The 15,657-nt window shown below is 40.1% G+C and overlaps 1 protein-coding gene across 3 annotated transcripts in view; it reads left to right on the forward strand.

Moving 5' to 3' along the window:
* The first annotated feature begins 520 nt into the window (after nucleotides 1-520).
* Nucleotides 521-15,657, forward strand: part of LOC128125533 (cytochrome P450 2C70) — a 30,121-nt gene continuing 14,984 nt past the window's right edge. For all 3 annotated transcript variants that reach the window (XM_052763018.1, XM_052763020.1, XM_052763021.1), the window contains exons 1-4: nucleotides 521-688; nucleotides 2,931-3,093; nucleotides 5,788-5,937; nucleotides 15,454-15,614. In XM_052763018.1, coding sequence (XP_052618978.1) covers nucleotides 521-688; nucleotides 2,931-3,093; nucleotides 5,788-5,937; nucleotides 15,454-15,614 — 642 coding nt within the window. The remainder of the gene's footprint in view (nucleotides 689-2,930; nucleotides 3,094-5,787; nucleotides 5,938-15,453; nucleotides 15,615-15,657) is intronic.

Here is a 15,657-nt window from a genome sequence, read left to right on the forward strand (position 1 = left end):
ACCAACTAAGCAGGGCTCTTACAGGCTTATAGAGACTGGAGCATGATTCTTTTACCTGCTCTTGAGACCCCTTTCCTCCTACTGGGTTGCCCTGTCCAGCTTTAATATGAGGGGTTGTGCCTAGTCTTATTGCATCTTGTTATGACAGCCGTGGGAGGCCTGCTCTTTTCTGAAGGGAAACAGAGGGGCAATGGATCTAGAGGAGAGGGGAGGTGGTTGTGGGAACTAGGAGGAGTCGAGGGAGGGGAGGCTGTGGTCAGAATGTATTGTATGAGAGACAAATGAATAAAAAGAAAACAGAAAAAAAAGTCATCTGTACTACACTTTAAAGAAGGAAGAGTTGTGTTGAAATGGCAAATACAACGGAAAGTGTTAGGAAATGGGCAGTTTTGTTTATACAGATCAAAGTGAACTAAAGATAGAAATCCTGTCCACAGTCCATACACTGTGTGCTTTTTGGAGCTGAATTTATAGACCTTTGGTGTGTATGCTTTCCAGTGTATTTGTTCATAGCGAGTCAATGGCTCTCTTTGTCATCCTGGTGATTTGCCTGTCTTGTTTGATTTTTCTTTCCCTGTGGAATCAGCACTATGGCAAAGGGAAGCTCCCACCTGGACCCTCTCCTCTTCCAATTGTTGGAAATGCTTTGCAAGTGGATATTAAAAATATCAGCAAATCTCTGAGCCTGGTAAGTATGATTAGCTTCCTTTCAGTGGTTTTCAATGAGTGAATTATGCATCCTCAGTACAAAGAAAATGTGGTCCTAGACTCCATGTAGATGTTACCAGGGACCAAGAAGAAAACCCTGACACTTGGGGTTCCAACTGACTAGTTTTGACCACCTGTCTTAACAGAAGTGTAGGTACAGAAGTTAATAGTACAGCAAGGAAAGGTATTTAAATATCACCGTGGCCACTCTGACAGAGAGAGATCCATAAGATTTCTTTGTGTTGACAGTCTTGAGGTTTTTGACAGGTGAAAATGCAAAGGCAAGGCTTGAGGAACTTGCACAGCACAGTCTTATTTATCAGTGTTGAGGAATTTTCCAGTTCTTGAGGGTAGAGGACAATGCTCATTTGGTACCAAGGAAACTAATTTCCTTTTGCGTTCAGGAAATTGTTAAACTGGTCAGAGGCAACCTCCTGGGATTCTGGATGGGGTATTATGGTTCCCATGGTATTACTGCCCTTTTCTGGGGTATCTCCTTCACAGAGTGAGCTGCCTGTAGAGCTCTGCTGTTCCTGGTGGTTTAGAATAATGATGGATGGCTTCCAGGGCACTGTAGAGTCTCTGTAACAGAACCTGTGAGCTTGAAAAGACTTCAATCATGTCAGTGGCTTTAACATTGAAGCAGGAGGATTAAACACTTCGTATAAACGCTGGAGTTTTTACCTAGCCTACAGGCAAAGTCCAACAGGAACTGAACCACAGCTTAAGGTTAAGGAGACAGGTATGAACTGAAGGCAGAGATGTTAAGATTGATCTCAGTTTCAGTTACTCACTAGGCACCTGAAGGCCCAAGTGAATAGTGAATGTGTGTATGATATGTATGCATGTATATGTGTGCATATGCGTGTTTGAGTGTGGGCACACATGTACCACAGTGATCATGGACAGTCAGAGGACAATCTTGCCACTATATTTGAGACAGTGCCTTTGTCAGTCACTGCTGTGTATCTCAGGCTAGCTGGCTGTGAGCTTCTGAGGATTCTCCTGTCTGTCTCCTTTCTTGTTGTGGGCGTGATTGGATTGCATGTGTGTGTGACTGTGCCTGCCTTTATGTGAACATAGCAAGTGTTATACATGGAACTACCTCCCCAGTCAAAGAATGAAAACAAAATTTTTAATAGAAACCCAAGCCAGCTCCCAAGTCTGTGCTCTACTGAGAGCTAGAAGGAAATGGGACCCAGGAGATGATTTGTGACACTATGAGGAAGCAGAACCGTGTTCATGTCCTGTCCTGGGTCCTGTTTTAGTAGAGCAATTATTTTCTGATGAATTGCATGGAAGATGGAACTGTGTTCAGTTATAAAACTTATCGTATAAGTTCTAAAATCTACATTTTCCTATAGTATACATTGATTTGAAATGAAGGACATAACTAAGGATCCAGGAATTCGGAGAGTTCTTACCACATTTTCCGGACAATGAATCAAAGACTGCTCTACCACTGATCCACATGGCAGCCATTCCCTGACATCTGAAGGAATGACCAGAAAGCTACCTTTTCCCTGAGACAGCCCGTCACCAGAGCACTCACTGCCCCCACAGCTTCTTCATCCTGGGCAGGGAGTTCTGAGTTAACTCATAACTCGGGGCAAGTTTTAAAATCTCCTTGAGATTTAATTTCTATTTCTTGAATATGTAATGTTTCCACACAGATTAGTTGACTGTGTTTACATTCAACAGTGATGAATGGGTACTTGGCTTCAGGCACTATGCTCTGTGCATGCAACTGATTTTAAGGGTAATTGGCATGTATAAGCCTTATAGAAGGTACATTTTGGAGAGCAGGCATATCTATCCTGCTGTGTCCCCAGTGCTGTTGAAATTCAGAGACCTCAGCATAAAGGATGACATGGAGAATGGATGACAGGAGATGATTATAAGTGTCCAAGAGGGGTGACTTTACTCAGGAAGAGAAACACATTGTTTATTGTAAGAGCAGGCTAGAAGAGAAATCTAATGCAAATGTAGATTTGACAGGAAAATGTAAAAGTAAAATTTGAGCAAATACGTATCACAGTCTCCATTGCATAGAGGAAGAGTAGTAACAGTAATGTTGTCAAGAGCATAATGATAACGGCTATTTAACTGTCATTTCTTATTAAACTACTTGGTCTAAAATCAATGCGTGTGTGAATATTAAAATGTCTCTTCAGTATGAATGAACATATTTCCCTTACTGATCATCCCTGCTCTATTTTCAGCTAGCAAAAGAATATGGCCCTGTGTTCACTGTGTATCTGGGCATGAAGCCCACGGTGGTGCTGCATGGATACGAAGTATTGAAGGAAGCTCTGGTTGACCGGGGAGATGAGTTTTCTGGCAAAATGCAATCATCATTACTCAGTAAAGTCAGCCAAGGGTTAGGTATGGCTCTCTGTTGGGGCACATCCAGGTCTATAAAAGTGGGAATGAAGTTATATAGGCAAGGAAACTGAGAGACTAGAAGTATTTGTAAATTTATGAATTATTTTATAAAAATTGAAAACAATTTAAATATAGCATATGAAAAGCATTTCCTTATGTCATATTTGTGTAACCTTTGCTCCTATTTGTCATCTGCCCACTGCACTCAGCCACTCCTGTCTGTGTTACTGATTCCCTTCTTCTCCCCAATAGATCTATCTCTGCTTTCACATATTTTCCTCTCTTTTTATTCCCTACTCTTAGATCTCTTTTTCCTCTCTCGTGGTCTTTCTTCTTTCAACACACACACACACACACACACACACACACACACACACACACACCCTCTAGATTCTCTATAACAGAAAATTGCTGCATTTGTTTTTAGGAGTCTGGGTTCCTTGAAACAAATAATTTATAGTTTCATCCATTTCCTTGTGTCTTAGTAATTGGTTTCTATTGCTGCACCATGACCCAAAGCAAGTTTGGGAGGAAAGGGTTTATTTGGCTTACCCTTCCATTTTGCTATTTATTATTGAAGGAAGTCAGGATAGAAACTCAAACAGAGCAGGATCCTAGAGGCAGGAGCTGATGTAGAAGCCATAGGGAGTTGCTGCTTACTGATGGGTTTCTCATGGCTTGCTCAGCTCACCTTCTTATAGAACCCAGAACCACCAGTCCAGGAATGGTACCACCCATCCTGGGCTGGGTCCTCCCCCACTGATGACTAATTGAAAAAATGCCTTACAGCTGGACCTCATGGAGGCATTTCCTCAACTGAGGCTCCTTTTTCTCTGATGACTCTAGTTTGTGTCAAGTTGACACACAAAACCACCCAGCACACCCTGTAAATGTGATTCCATTTTCTTTATGTTTGGGTAAATTTTGATTAACACGCATCAGTAGATTTTAGTGGCATTTGGTGTGACATTTCAGTAAACAGATAAAACGCTTACTGAAGAATTTGGCTCTTTTTTTCTCAAATTTCCCTGCCCTCTTCTGACTTCTAGTGTTCATTAATGAAATGTGTTATTTATAAGAGATCATTAACCCATTTTCAAATTGATTAACTTTACACACAATGTCTCCATGAAGCATTATGTTTGAACTTGTGACTACAGCATACTCATTTTCTATTACAGCCAGAAACATGACGATAAAGATACTGAGACAAAGTGACAAAACATCTTCGTCACCAAATATTCTGTCTCATGGCCTGAGGATGGATCTAGATGACTTTATAAGTGTGTATAGTGTGGGGATCAGTACAGATTCATGTATTTCCAGACCTGTATCCGGTCTTTTATCTTTAAAAATTGTAAGGAATATTTGTATATAGTGGGATGGAAAAAAATGCACAGCCATGCTCTCTCTACAGGAGCCACAGGCACTCAGTGTTTGTGTACTCCACTGATATCACAAACTTTTTTCTTTTAAATTATTTTAAGATCATAATAATATAATTGCATCATTACTCCCTTCCCATTACTCCCTATACACCTTCCCATATACCCCTCCTTCCTGTTTTTTCAAATTCACGGCCTCTTTTTTCGGTAATTGTTATTGTATGAGTATATATAAAACCTGCTAAGTTTGTATATTGTTACTTATATTTTCAGGGCTAACCATTTGGTATTGAATAACTAAATAACATTCAGAGTCTCAATGGAATCATCTACAAAACATCCCTACACCTAAGGCTTAGGAAACATTGTGGAGAGGAGGTGGAAAGATTGTAAGAGATACAGGATCAGGGAGTTTGCTGTGAGAATGTGTCTCCTAATAGTGCTAGAAGCTCTATATCCATAAGTCTCACCAATATGACTTCCCAAACATGAGGTGAAAAAGGATGGCACCAATAGACATGCCAAAGTGGATGGGGAAAAGTCTGAAAGGCCTCAACACCACACACAGAACTACAGGCAACTGAGGAATGTTGAGAGCAGAAGAAATAATTTTCCTCAGAACACTATTTCCACTAATTGGAATTGATTTTAAAACTTCAGAAAAAGTTCAGAAGTTTCTCAGGTCACAATGAGATTACATCCCTGTAACTTGTCTAAGCTAAAACCAGTCTAAGTTGAAAATGTACTTACCATAGTTAACCTAACAGACACCAGGGCCTCACATGGCACATTGCCGAGTATGGATTATTGTCTTCCATGGTTGCATGGCTGATTAGGAGGTCTGGCTTGCTGCCCAAGGTTAGGAGGGCATATTATAATACATGTCAATAACCTAAGGAAAGAGGAACATTCAATATCCATATTATGGTTTGATCATGTAGCTATTTTCTACTAATTCATAGCAGAGAAGCCAGAAGTTGAAACACTGATAGTTGGAAACCAACTGTATATTAGTTTTTGATTTTGAGTCTGGTAGCAAGCTGTCCAGTCTTCTGATGGAGCACTGAGTGCTGGCAAAAGTGACAAGGGGTCTAAAGGTTGTCTAAAGCTTCCTTGACAAGTTGATTTTTTTATGGGCTTATCTTTTACTTCAATCATGTTTTGAGTTTAGAGAATTTATGTTGAACTTTCTAGATGTACAGATCACACAATACCTGCAAGAGTTTAAGCAAGCACAAGAGAGTCAGTATTATTACCTGTGATGAATACTCTCAACTAGAATTTATGATCTTTTTTTTTGTCCCAACAGGCATCATTTTCAGCAATGGAGAAATATGGAAGCAAACGAGGCGTTTCTCCCTCATGGTCTTAAGGTCTATGGGGATGGGAAAGAAAACTATCGAAGACCGAATTCAGGAGGAAGTCCTTCATCTATTGGAAGCACTGAGAAAAACCAATGGTGTATATCTTTTTCTATAATTAATAGATAAGCAAGATGAACTGTCATTATAAATAGGTTTTTTATAAAAGTCATGGAGACAGAAGTATAATTGAAGGTTACTCTGATCACAGAGGAACAGTAAGAAATGATGTAGTTATGATGCCAGCCTTCCCAGGACCCAGGCTGAGTAGCTTTTGTATAATTAACTTCAGTATTATCCATGGTTTTTGTTTTCATGTAATTATGGAAGGAGAGAAAGCCAGAGAAAACAGGAAATGCTTTTTAAATTAAACATGAAAGTAGCACAGAAAATTCACCTTACATCGGCAGGTTCTATCTAGCAACAGGACCGCCCTTACCTGGACAAGAAGGGTGAAAAAGTGACTATCTATGCTCACTGGAAGGAAAATAAACAAGAAAGTTGTTCAGTAACTTTTTGAGAAACATTACAGGTGACCAAATTGTCCAATGTGTCAGGTACAATCATTCACATGGGAAAGTGTGAAATGACAGAGCTGTCTCAGGACAAATCTCAGTGCATGATTATGTGCAAATGTAGGTGTGGGGCATAGGGGAGGAGAAAGAGTGGGCAGGAGAGCAGGTAGGAGGGGATGAGGTCGGGGTCACAAGATAAACACAGCTTTAGATCTTCAGTATCTAAATGTTTTTAAGAGCACCTTTAATGCTCGGAGGTGGTGGAGCATGCCTTTAATCCCAGCACTGTGGAGGCAAAGGCAGGCAGATCTCTGTGAGTTTGAGGTCAGTGTGGTCTACAAAACGAGTTCCAGCACAGCCAGGGCTACACAGAGAAACCCTGTCTCAAAAAAAAAAAAAAATCATTAACATAATGTTACTTTATTTTCTGTGGTAAATTGTGTTTTAAACTAATATTCTACAATTTTAAAATGCATATTTAGCAGTTTTTGGTAGTGCATAAAATGCAATTATTATAGACAGCATTTTTATAACCTGGTTTATCTGGGGATAAATTTGTGGGAATGAAGTGAGTATGTCAATGAAGGTTATTTGGATGATATGTAGTACCATGTTATGCACCAGACATGTGCAGAAATGGACAAGAACATACTGCATGTATCATGTATATTATTATTTTGAGTTCATTTTCAAATGTAATGTGTTGAGTATCCTCATGTGGTTTTCAGAATGTTAGTGTAATATAGTATCGTGCTGATTTAGATGCAGTATAGTTCATCAATCACTCTACTTCTGACTGATGGATTTATCTCAGCCTTTGATGTTAGTAATGTAAAAATTTTCAGTGCCTGAAAGTCATTGCAGATCTTTGAGGTCTCTCCCAACTTCTTAGAATTATATGTTTTTTTTGGCTAACTGAGGTGCCTATTTAGCATATCAAAGCAGACCTGGCTGCCAGGTTCTCCCAGCATCCTTTAGTCCCTACCTGTTGCATAGGATGGCTGGCATATTCTGCCCCCTACCCTAAATTTTTCCAGCCCAGGGGCTGGGCTGCCCTCACTCTAGTGACCCTCCCTATATAATTCAGCCATTTTGATCACCTGGTCCCTGTTTTGTCCATCCTTTACTCTCCTGTCTCTCCCCTTTCCTGTCCTTCTCTCCTCACACGGTCTATCTCAGGCTCATGTCCACTCTGAACTTCTGCTTCTTGCTATGTGCTCCCTTTTATCTACAATAAACCTTCTACACTATAGCTAGGAGCAGTCGTGTTCTCCTTCTTCTTCTTCTTCTTCTTCTTCTTCTTCTTCTTCTTCTTCTTCTTCTTCTTCTTCTTCTTCTTCTTCTTCTTCTTCTTCTTCTTCTCTTCTCCTTCTCCTCCTCCTCCTCCTCCTCCTCCTCCTCCTCCTCCTCCTCCTCCTCCTCCTCCTTCTTCTTCTTATTTCTTTTTTCACTTGTCTGGTGTTGAAATCCTAGAACTGTCATTCCCTTTCAACGAACTCAGCCTCTCTGAACCAAGCTGCTGATCTGACTCTCCTAAGGTATGTACAGATCCTGTTTCTGCTGGCTCCTGCTATCCATCAAATCTGACCCCCCCAGTTCTAGAGTCCACCTTCTCAGTTACCTCTCCCCTCCTAGAGCTCTAACCATTCCTCTCCTTGTCTATGCCACACATGTCATCTCTCCAGCTCCTAGAGCCTTCTACACCTCCCAAGGCACGCACCTGCCTGGGAACTCATCTCGAATCTCTTGTCTCTGGTCTGCTACATCTTTCTGGGTATCTCTGCTAAGGACACTTACTGTCTCCCTTTTGCCCTGCTCTTTCATCTCTCTCTATCATATAAGTGTCATGCTGAGCTGCCTGCTTTGTCTACTGTTATTACAAAAGCCACACCAGTGTGCTAGGAAGCTGCTCTCACCCTACTTGGACCCTGGTCATGTGGAAAAGGATGCCTCTCCTCTGTGATTCGGGACATTTTCCTCTCTGGCAAATTTTCCATTCTGCATAGGGGGTGCCCCAATGGAAATTTTTGCACAAGGACAGACACCTTATTCACCTCAGCTATTTTATCTCACCTTCCCCCAGGCATCTGCAGTCCCACTATTCTACCTCTGGGCTCCCACCTGAAGTCCCACAGCATCTGCTTTCAGCTCTCTCCTGAAGTGTCCTCTCTCGCTGCCTCCCCTGTCTCTTCCTTAAGCCCTCCCAGGCCTCTCCTCCCTTGGGCATATCTACTCCTGCATCTTCTTTAAGCCTAAGCTCATCTGGGCTACAGGTCACTCTAGAAATTCCCTCTAGTGAAATTTCATTTTTTTTTTAAAAAAAATCTTCTCTCTTTCCTTCTAGGACTACACACAGCTTGGCCTCAGTACAAATCAATGGCCAAAGATTAGCATGCTCAATTTTCAATTTCTCTCATATGGTAACAATTTCTGCCACTGCACAAACAAAGGACCCCAAATCTCTTACATCTAGACTTGTCTTGCTCTACACTCCCAAAGTCTCTTACCTCTCAGGTTCTTTTACTTTCCACTTTTAAAAATCTTTTATCTCTACAATTTCTCTGCATTCTACTTTCAAAAAAAATCCCTTAAAACTATGTGGTAAACTCTATCTCAGGTTTTTTTTTTTTTTGAGACAAGGTTTGTTTGTGTAGCCTAAGGTGCCCCGAATTTTACTCTATAAATCAAGTTTACTTTGGACTCACAGAAATCCTCCTGCTTTTGCCTCCCCAGTGCTGGGATTAAAGGTGTCCACCACAACTGCCTGGCCTATCTCAGTATTTGTACATTCGTTGGGTATGGTTAAAAAAATGTATAAGATCTGTAACCAAATTTGGCTTAAAACTTGTAACAAAGGTCTATTATTAAAAATCTGTACATTGGTAATATTTGCTACAACTTACCATTTACGTGAGTCAACTCTTGTTTAAAATACTGTGGATGTAGTTTGGATTCAACTATTGTTTAAAAATAGATCTAAAAAATAGGTATTTTAACTAACAGCCATATGGCCGGCAGCTATCTTTACTAAGGTTGAAGGGTACATGCCATGTGTCTTCACTACCATTTTGATTAAGATGACCACATGGTGTAAACCAAGTAAGGCAACACTCATAAAGCTTCTCAGGCCCACTGAGCTCTTAGTTTAACATTGTATCTCTTTGTAGACTAAGGAAGCAACAGCAAGTCTCCAAAATATTTGTATTAGGATGGATTTTTGTATAATAAAAAATTCCTAAAGTTAAAAAGGTATACTCAGGTTAACCGACCTACCTTAGAGGTGTATGTCTAACTTATGTCTTTGCTATATACTCAACACCAGGCTTCTAGTTACATTTGATAATAAGATTTATAAATTTCTATGACCTACTCAGGTTCACAGTAATATTTGTATAGCTTGTCTTTGCTCACTTTGTTAGGCTTTAGCTTTTTGGATAAACTAAGCCACACACACACAAAAACTGTAATATTCTGTAATGGTACACTATAAAAAAGATCAGGAAAGTTCTCAGTCTCTTTATGTACTGCATTTATAGATTAAAGTTTAGTGTATTTATGGTTTAGTTCTATTTTGATGCTAAAGGATCGTCAATTAAATCTTCAACTCAAATTTTTAAGGCTCAAACTTAACAGGGACAAAGTTGTAAAATCCTAATCTTATATAATCTACTAGATTATTATAAACTGTTTAAGATAATTAAGGCATACAAGTTAATTGTTTTCAAGGTTGCGCCTAAAGCAAGTAACTAATCAGGTATACTTAATAGATACGCGGTCCTTGAGCTCTTTGGAGATCTGCTGAATATGGCATTTAAAATGTTTAGTGAAAAAGCTTCCCATGATAGAAAGGCATGCAGGCTCCTACTGGGAACTCTTGGGTGTCCAGGGGAGATAGATGGAGCATGAGGACTCCATTTGAATTGTGGTGACACTGGTCACTGGGCAAAGCTGCCCCATACCTTGCCTGCTGCCAGGGCTCTGCTGAAGCTGTGGACACTTTTGGGTTGACTGTCCTACTCTGCCTGGTCAAGGTTGGGTCATTCCCCTAGATTCCTTCTTGGAAAGAAAATCTCTCAGACCTGGGTTTGGCTGCCAAATTATGCTGCTGCTCTGTATGGCAGCTACAACCTCTGCCCCCAGCAAGGCCATCAGGACCCTGGGGTGGTGGGTAGGTCTCTGCCATTTTAATTGATACATATGCATATGAATGATACCTCATGCTATGGTTTATCTTTCTCAGATCTTTAATGATATTGACTGACTAACTGTAGTCTTAACAGCAGCAAGCTTTAGCAGCTTCTCCTGCAAGGATATAGATGATTTTTCTTCACACGTAAAAATCAGGCCTTAGGGCTCACTTTCTAGTAGCTACTGAGTCTCCAGCTGAGAAAGATACACAGTTTAACCTTGCTACTAGACTCTGAAAAGAGATAAATTCAACAGGTCTCTATTTATTGTTCGTTTCTTTAAAGGAACTTGCTTTACAATAACTGCTCTCAGTAATCAGCCACTTGTGTCTCATGGTAAATGATTAGATACAGAAAATTTAAAGTTCATGTGAGTTCTGAGGATCTTGAAAGTGTTCTAAGGTATACAGATAATGCAAATTGTAAAGATCTAAGAAAGTAATTTAAGGTATGTAAAGGTTTGAGGATATGAAAGCTTAAATATACAAGATATAAAGGTATAAAGCTGTTTCAAATTTCTTTCAAATTTTCTCTATGCTATTATACTAAAAGTTCTAAAGTTCAAAATTTCAGCACCAGTCAACGGAGTTCTAAGCTAGTAAAGAACTGAGTTCTATTTTCAGTCAGAACCTCAATATTTTAAACTTCCTTTGGTTGTCTTCTAAGTGTAGACTTGAAAATACTTCTCATGGTGCTAAAAACATCTCTGTCCAATCTATATATCCAGCATTTTGGAAAGAATGTGAATTCTTTCAGCCCAGAATTATTTTTGGGCCACCAAGCTTTTACTATGACTCAAAGGCCTGAGTCTACTGCCTTTTCTACAATGTGGTGTGAGAGCCAAAGTTACATTTTAAGTTTTAATTACTCCACCTACGAGATCTATGTAATAAAAATGCCTCTGATCTGCAAGTCCCTTACATAAGGAAAAATAGTTCCTGAAATGCTGGAGGCTGTTGTTTGTGGGAGACAGCAAGGCTCATGTTTTTACTCCCCTAAACACATTTGTTTGACTTATCTGCGCTGGATGTGCTTGATCACACATGGGTGGGAAGTACATGGGCAGGAAATATGTGAGAATGTACCCTTGCCCCTGACTGGATGTGGGCAGGAGGTATGCAGGCAGTAAGCAGGTCAGGATGTATGCTTGGCCCTGATTGGACCTTGTGGGAAATGTGGTGATTTATGGGTTTTGCCTTCTTAAGCCCCTGCAAAACTTGATTTGGGGCTTGGATATGAACCTGGCCAGAGCCCATCCTCCTGGCCAGTATTTAATTAAAGCTTGCTTCAAATTTGGCTTTAAACTGTGATAATGGTCTTATTCTCAATTAGTGGGATTAACAATGGATTTTAGTACAGATTACAAACAATGGTAATGCCAACATATCTAAAACTTTTTATCTCTTTTTGTAAACTTAAAAAAATTTTGAATGCTTCAGGGAGTCAACTTGGACACACCTCTCACAGGACAAATGGACTCTGGATAAGTACTCATAAGTTTCCCCACCTGTCTATCCCTGAGGGTGGGGCCTCTCTCCCTTTCCCTGGTCTTGGGATTTCCCTCCTGCAACTACCAGGAGTGTGGCCTCAAAGTTTCAAATGCACACCCTGGCTAAAAATTTTCCCCTAAACTCCTTAACTTTACCCTCTGTCCCCTCACCTGTCTGTCCCAATAGGTTTCAGATCAACTGTAGACTGCTCCAGCAATTTCCCAGCCCCAGGTATTCTCTCAGAATCTGATTCTAGAGCACTCCAAAGTGGTTAGCCACAGGTAGTCCTGCTTCAGGAGCTGCCAAAGCGGTCCGAGTTTCTCTAGCCTCAGATGGTGCCGTAGAGCCTGGATGTCAAGTGAAGCAGCCTGCCCTGCCCTCTTTTTCTTCCCAGCCTTGGCCAGTATTCCAGCTTCCTTGAGTCCCCAACAAAGAAACCCCAATGTCAGTAGAAAGTAGTCATAGAAAAGATTACATTATCCCTGATCATTTATCATCAACAAAAAGGCTGGGATGTTAAGCCTCAAATCTGGGACAATGGCTGAGGGGCCTATTTGACATATCAAAGCAGACCTGGCCTCTAGGTTCTCTCAGTATCCATTAGTCCCTACCTGGTATAGGGTAAAGCTGGCATACCCTGGCCCCTACCACAAACTTTTCAAGCCCAGGAGCTGGGCTGTCCTTCCCCATTTTGGTTACCTTGTCCCTTTTTGGTCTACCCTTTATTCTCCTCTCCTCTTACATGGTCTGGCTCAGAGTCATGTTCCCTCTGGACTCTCCCAGATGTCCTGGTCTCTGGCTATGCTCCCCCTTTTATCTACAATAAATCTTCTTCCACCATAAAAAAGTAAAATTTTGAAATTTGAGTAAGTAAAAAAATGTATTGGGGTTATACATATATGATACGTGATTTTGCATATCTAATCTAATAAAATTAGTTGGGCAGTGGTGGCCCATTTTAATCCCAGCACTTGGGAGGCAGAGGCAGGCAGATCTCTGTGAGTTTGAGGCCAGCCTGGGCTACAGAGTGAGTTCCAGGAAAGGTGCAAAACTACACAGAGAAATCCTATCTCGAAAAACCAAAAAAAAAATGTAATATACTATATATAATATAGTATAAATATAATATAATGAAATACAGTGCAAGCCTTGTCTGAAAATGGTGTGAAAGATCAGAGAGATTATGACTTTCCATCATCTTCTGACCCAAGTTCATTCACACTTGGCTTCATCCCACCTCTCCACTGGAGCTCACACTCTCAGCAATGCTATTTCTTCATTGCATAACTCAAAACACGGGAAGTCTCTTTACAGGTTGTGTAGACCTATTGTCTTCATAACTTTTATCTTTATATTCAGTTGCTTGCTTCCCTCTGAGGTCGTAGTATGGTCAACACAATTTGACAGCACGTAAATGGTTTCATTAGTCTCATAATCATACTTTCTGGAGATCAGAGTGATGCCCTAGTTGGTCTGTAAATGGTGAAAAGATCAGGGAAGGGTTGGTGCTTTGAATTTCCATATTGATTAAGAGGTGGGTCTAGGATGAGGAGTCCCTGTGTCAGTCAAGGCTAGCATGGGCTGAACTTCCTGCCTGTGTCAAAGGAAGGCACACTGGGCCTTTTAGTTCATGTGTCCACATGTGGGTGCAAGAGTATGAGTAAGGGATGAACCTAAGATAAATGTATGCACTACATTTTTAGTGTATTTTCTAAACTACTATGTATAGTTTCAAATATATGACTATACTTTTACTTTCTGTCAACCTTACACAAGAAAAGCCCATTTGAATTATCTTAAGTGTATTTTCTTAAATATAGGTGCATGTTTCCTCTGTCTATTAATCTCCCCTCCCACCCCACCCCAAATTACTGATGTCTTTTCTTCATGCTGGATTATGTGGGCTTTGTAATGTGGAAATACATGAGTGTACTTGCTGGGAACAGATGCGAGTTATATTTCTACTGTGTATTCTTTTTTGAGAACTTGATACACGAGTCCTAGTCTATTTAACTTTGACAGCCATCTCCAATTCATGATTTCTTCTTTTGTAATTATTGTGTGATATATATACACATGTGCATACAACCTACTAAGTCCATTTAGCATTGTTTATAGGTATATGTGTCCAGAGCTGAATACTTGGGATTGGACAACCTCTGTAGGAATTTTTCCTTGGAGGAATGATTCTCCATCTCTCAGCAGCCATTGATTGCTTTGATTGTGTTGATTGGGCCAACACAGGGACTCCTCAGCCTAGACCAACCTCTTAATCAATATGGAAATTCAAATTCATCTAGAGATAGGAATATGTGGAATTTCCCATCCTGGTTGCCATGTCAACTGGTGTCATGCTGTTCTTATTCAGGCAATTGTTGAGAACTCATGGGAGCATTTCCCATATCATGTTTGGGGAAACTCTCTAGCAGCTGATGTCCTTGTCCTCTGGCTCTTACCATTCTCTCTTCTTCCTTTTTCATGATTTTCCCTGAGCCTTAGAAGTAGAGGCTATATTGCAGATGTATCAGTTAGGGTTGTATCCCACAGTCACTTATTCTCTGCATTTTGACCAGTTGAAGATATCTGTAATAGTCTCCATCTGTTGAAAAACAAACTTCTGTGAGTTATAAGGATAAACATTCATGATATATTTAGAAATTAAGTTTAAAAAACTGAGATTTGTATTTAGAAGATAATTATAAATTGATATTTTCACTTCCTCTAGTACCAGAAGGCTCTGACTTGCTATCTCAGCTTTCCCACAAATAGAAGGGGCTGTATTTCTTTTTGCAAAGCAGATCTCTGCCTTTGTGCCCTGAATTCTGTTACATGTCAGCCTCCACTTGGTGCACTCCAATCTTTCTTAGGAAATTGAGAAGCCCTCATTCTCATGGAACTGCCTGGAGCACTGTGAATGTAGACGAGCTGCAAATGTAAGAAGTATCATGGGTTTGCCGAGATTGTGAATATCTCATTCACAAGTTTAAAACACTTCACACATGTTGGCTGTTTTGAATGTTTGGGATTTAATAAAACATATTATAAATGATTTTAGAAGAAAATAAATTGATTTAAGAATTGTTACTACGATTTGTATGTACATTGTGAGTAACTGTTCATGCATAGATTTAAATTGCACCCATTTTATAAATATTTTTAAATGTTCTTAAGTTCCTGTTTTTTCATCTTGAAAATGAGGGCTTTAGAAGCCTAGTGAAAAGAAGAGAATATTTGTAGACTACAAATTAGATGGAGCTCATCAGATAATTTATTTGGGAGACAGAGAACAAAGTGTCTCTCAGGCTTGTTGAGGTCATAGTGATGATTCTTCTCTAGGTAGCTCACACTCCCAACTGTTTTAATTCGAAAGTTTAAGATACATATGGGGATTGTACATTAACTTCTAACTTCCTTTGTTCTAGGGTCTCCCTGTGACCCTAGCTTCCTTCTGGCCTGTGTTCCCTGCAATGTGATCTCTGCTGTCATTTTCCAGCATCGTTTTGACTACAATGATGAGATATTCCAAGAGTTTGTGGAGAATTTTTATAGAACTGTTAAAACTTTAGCATCACCTTGGGCTCAGGTGAGATCCAGTTCTATTCATATGTGAAAACGTTATGTGACCC

The sequence above is a fragment of the Peromyscus californicus genome, unplaced genomic scaffold, assembly GCF_007827085.1.
Source record: "Peromyscus californicus insignis strain IS unplaced genomic scaffold, ASM782708v3 Scaffold_4__1_contigs__length_199733344, whole genome shotgun sequence".
In the NCBI taxonomy this organism is placed as follows: Eukaryota; Metazoa; Chordata; class Mammalia; order Rodentia; family Cricetidae; genus Peromyscus; species Peromyscus californicus.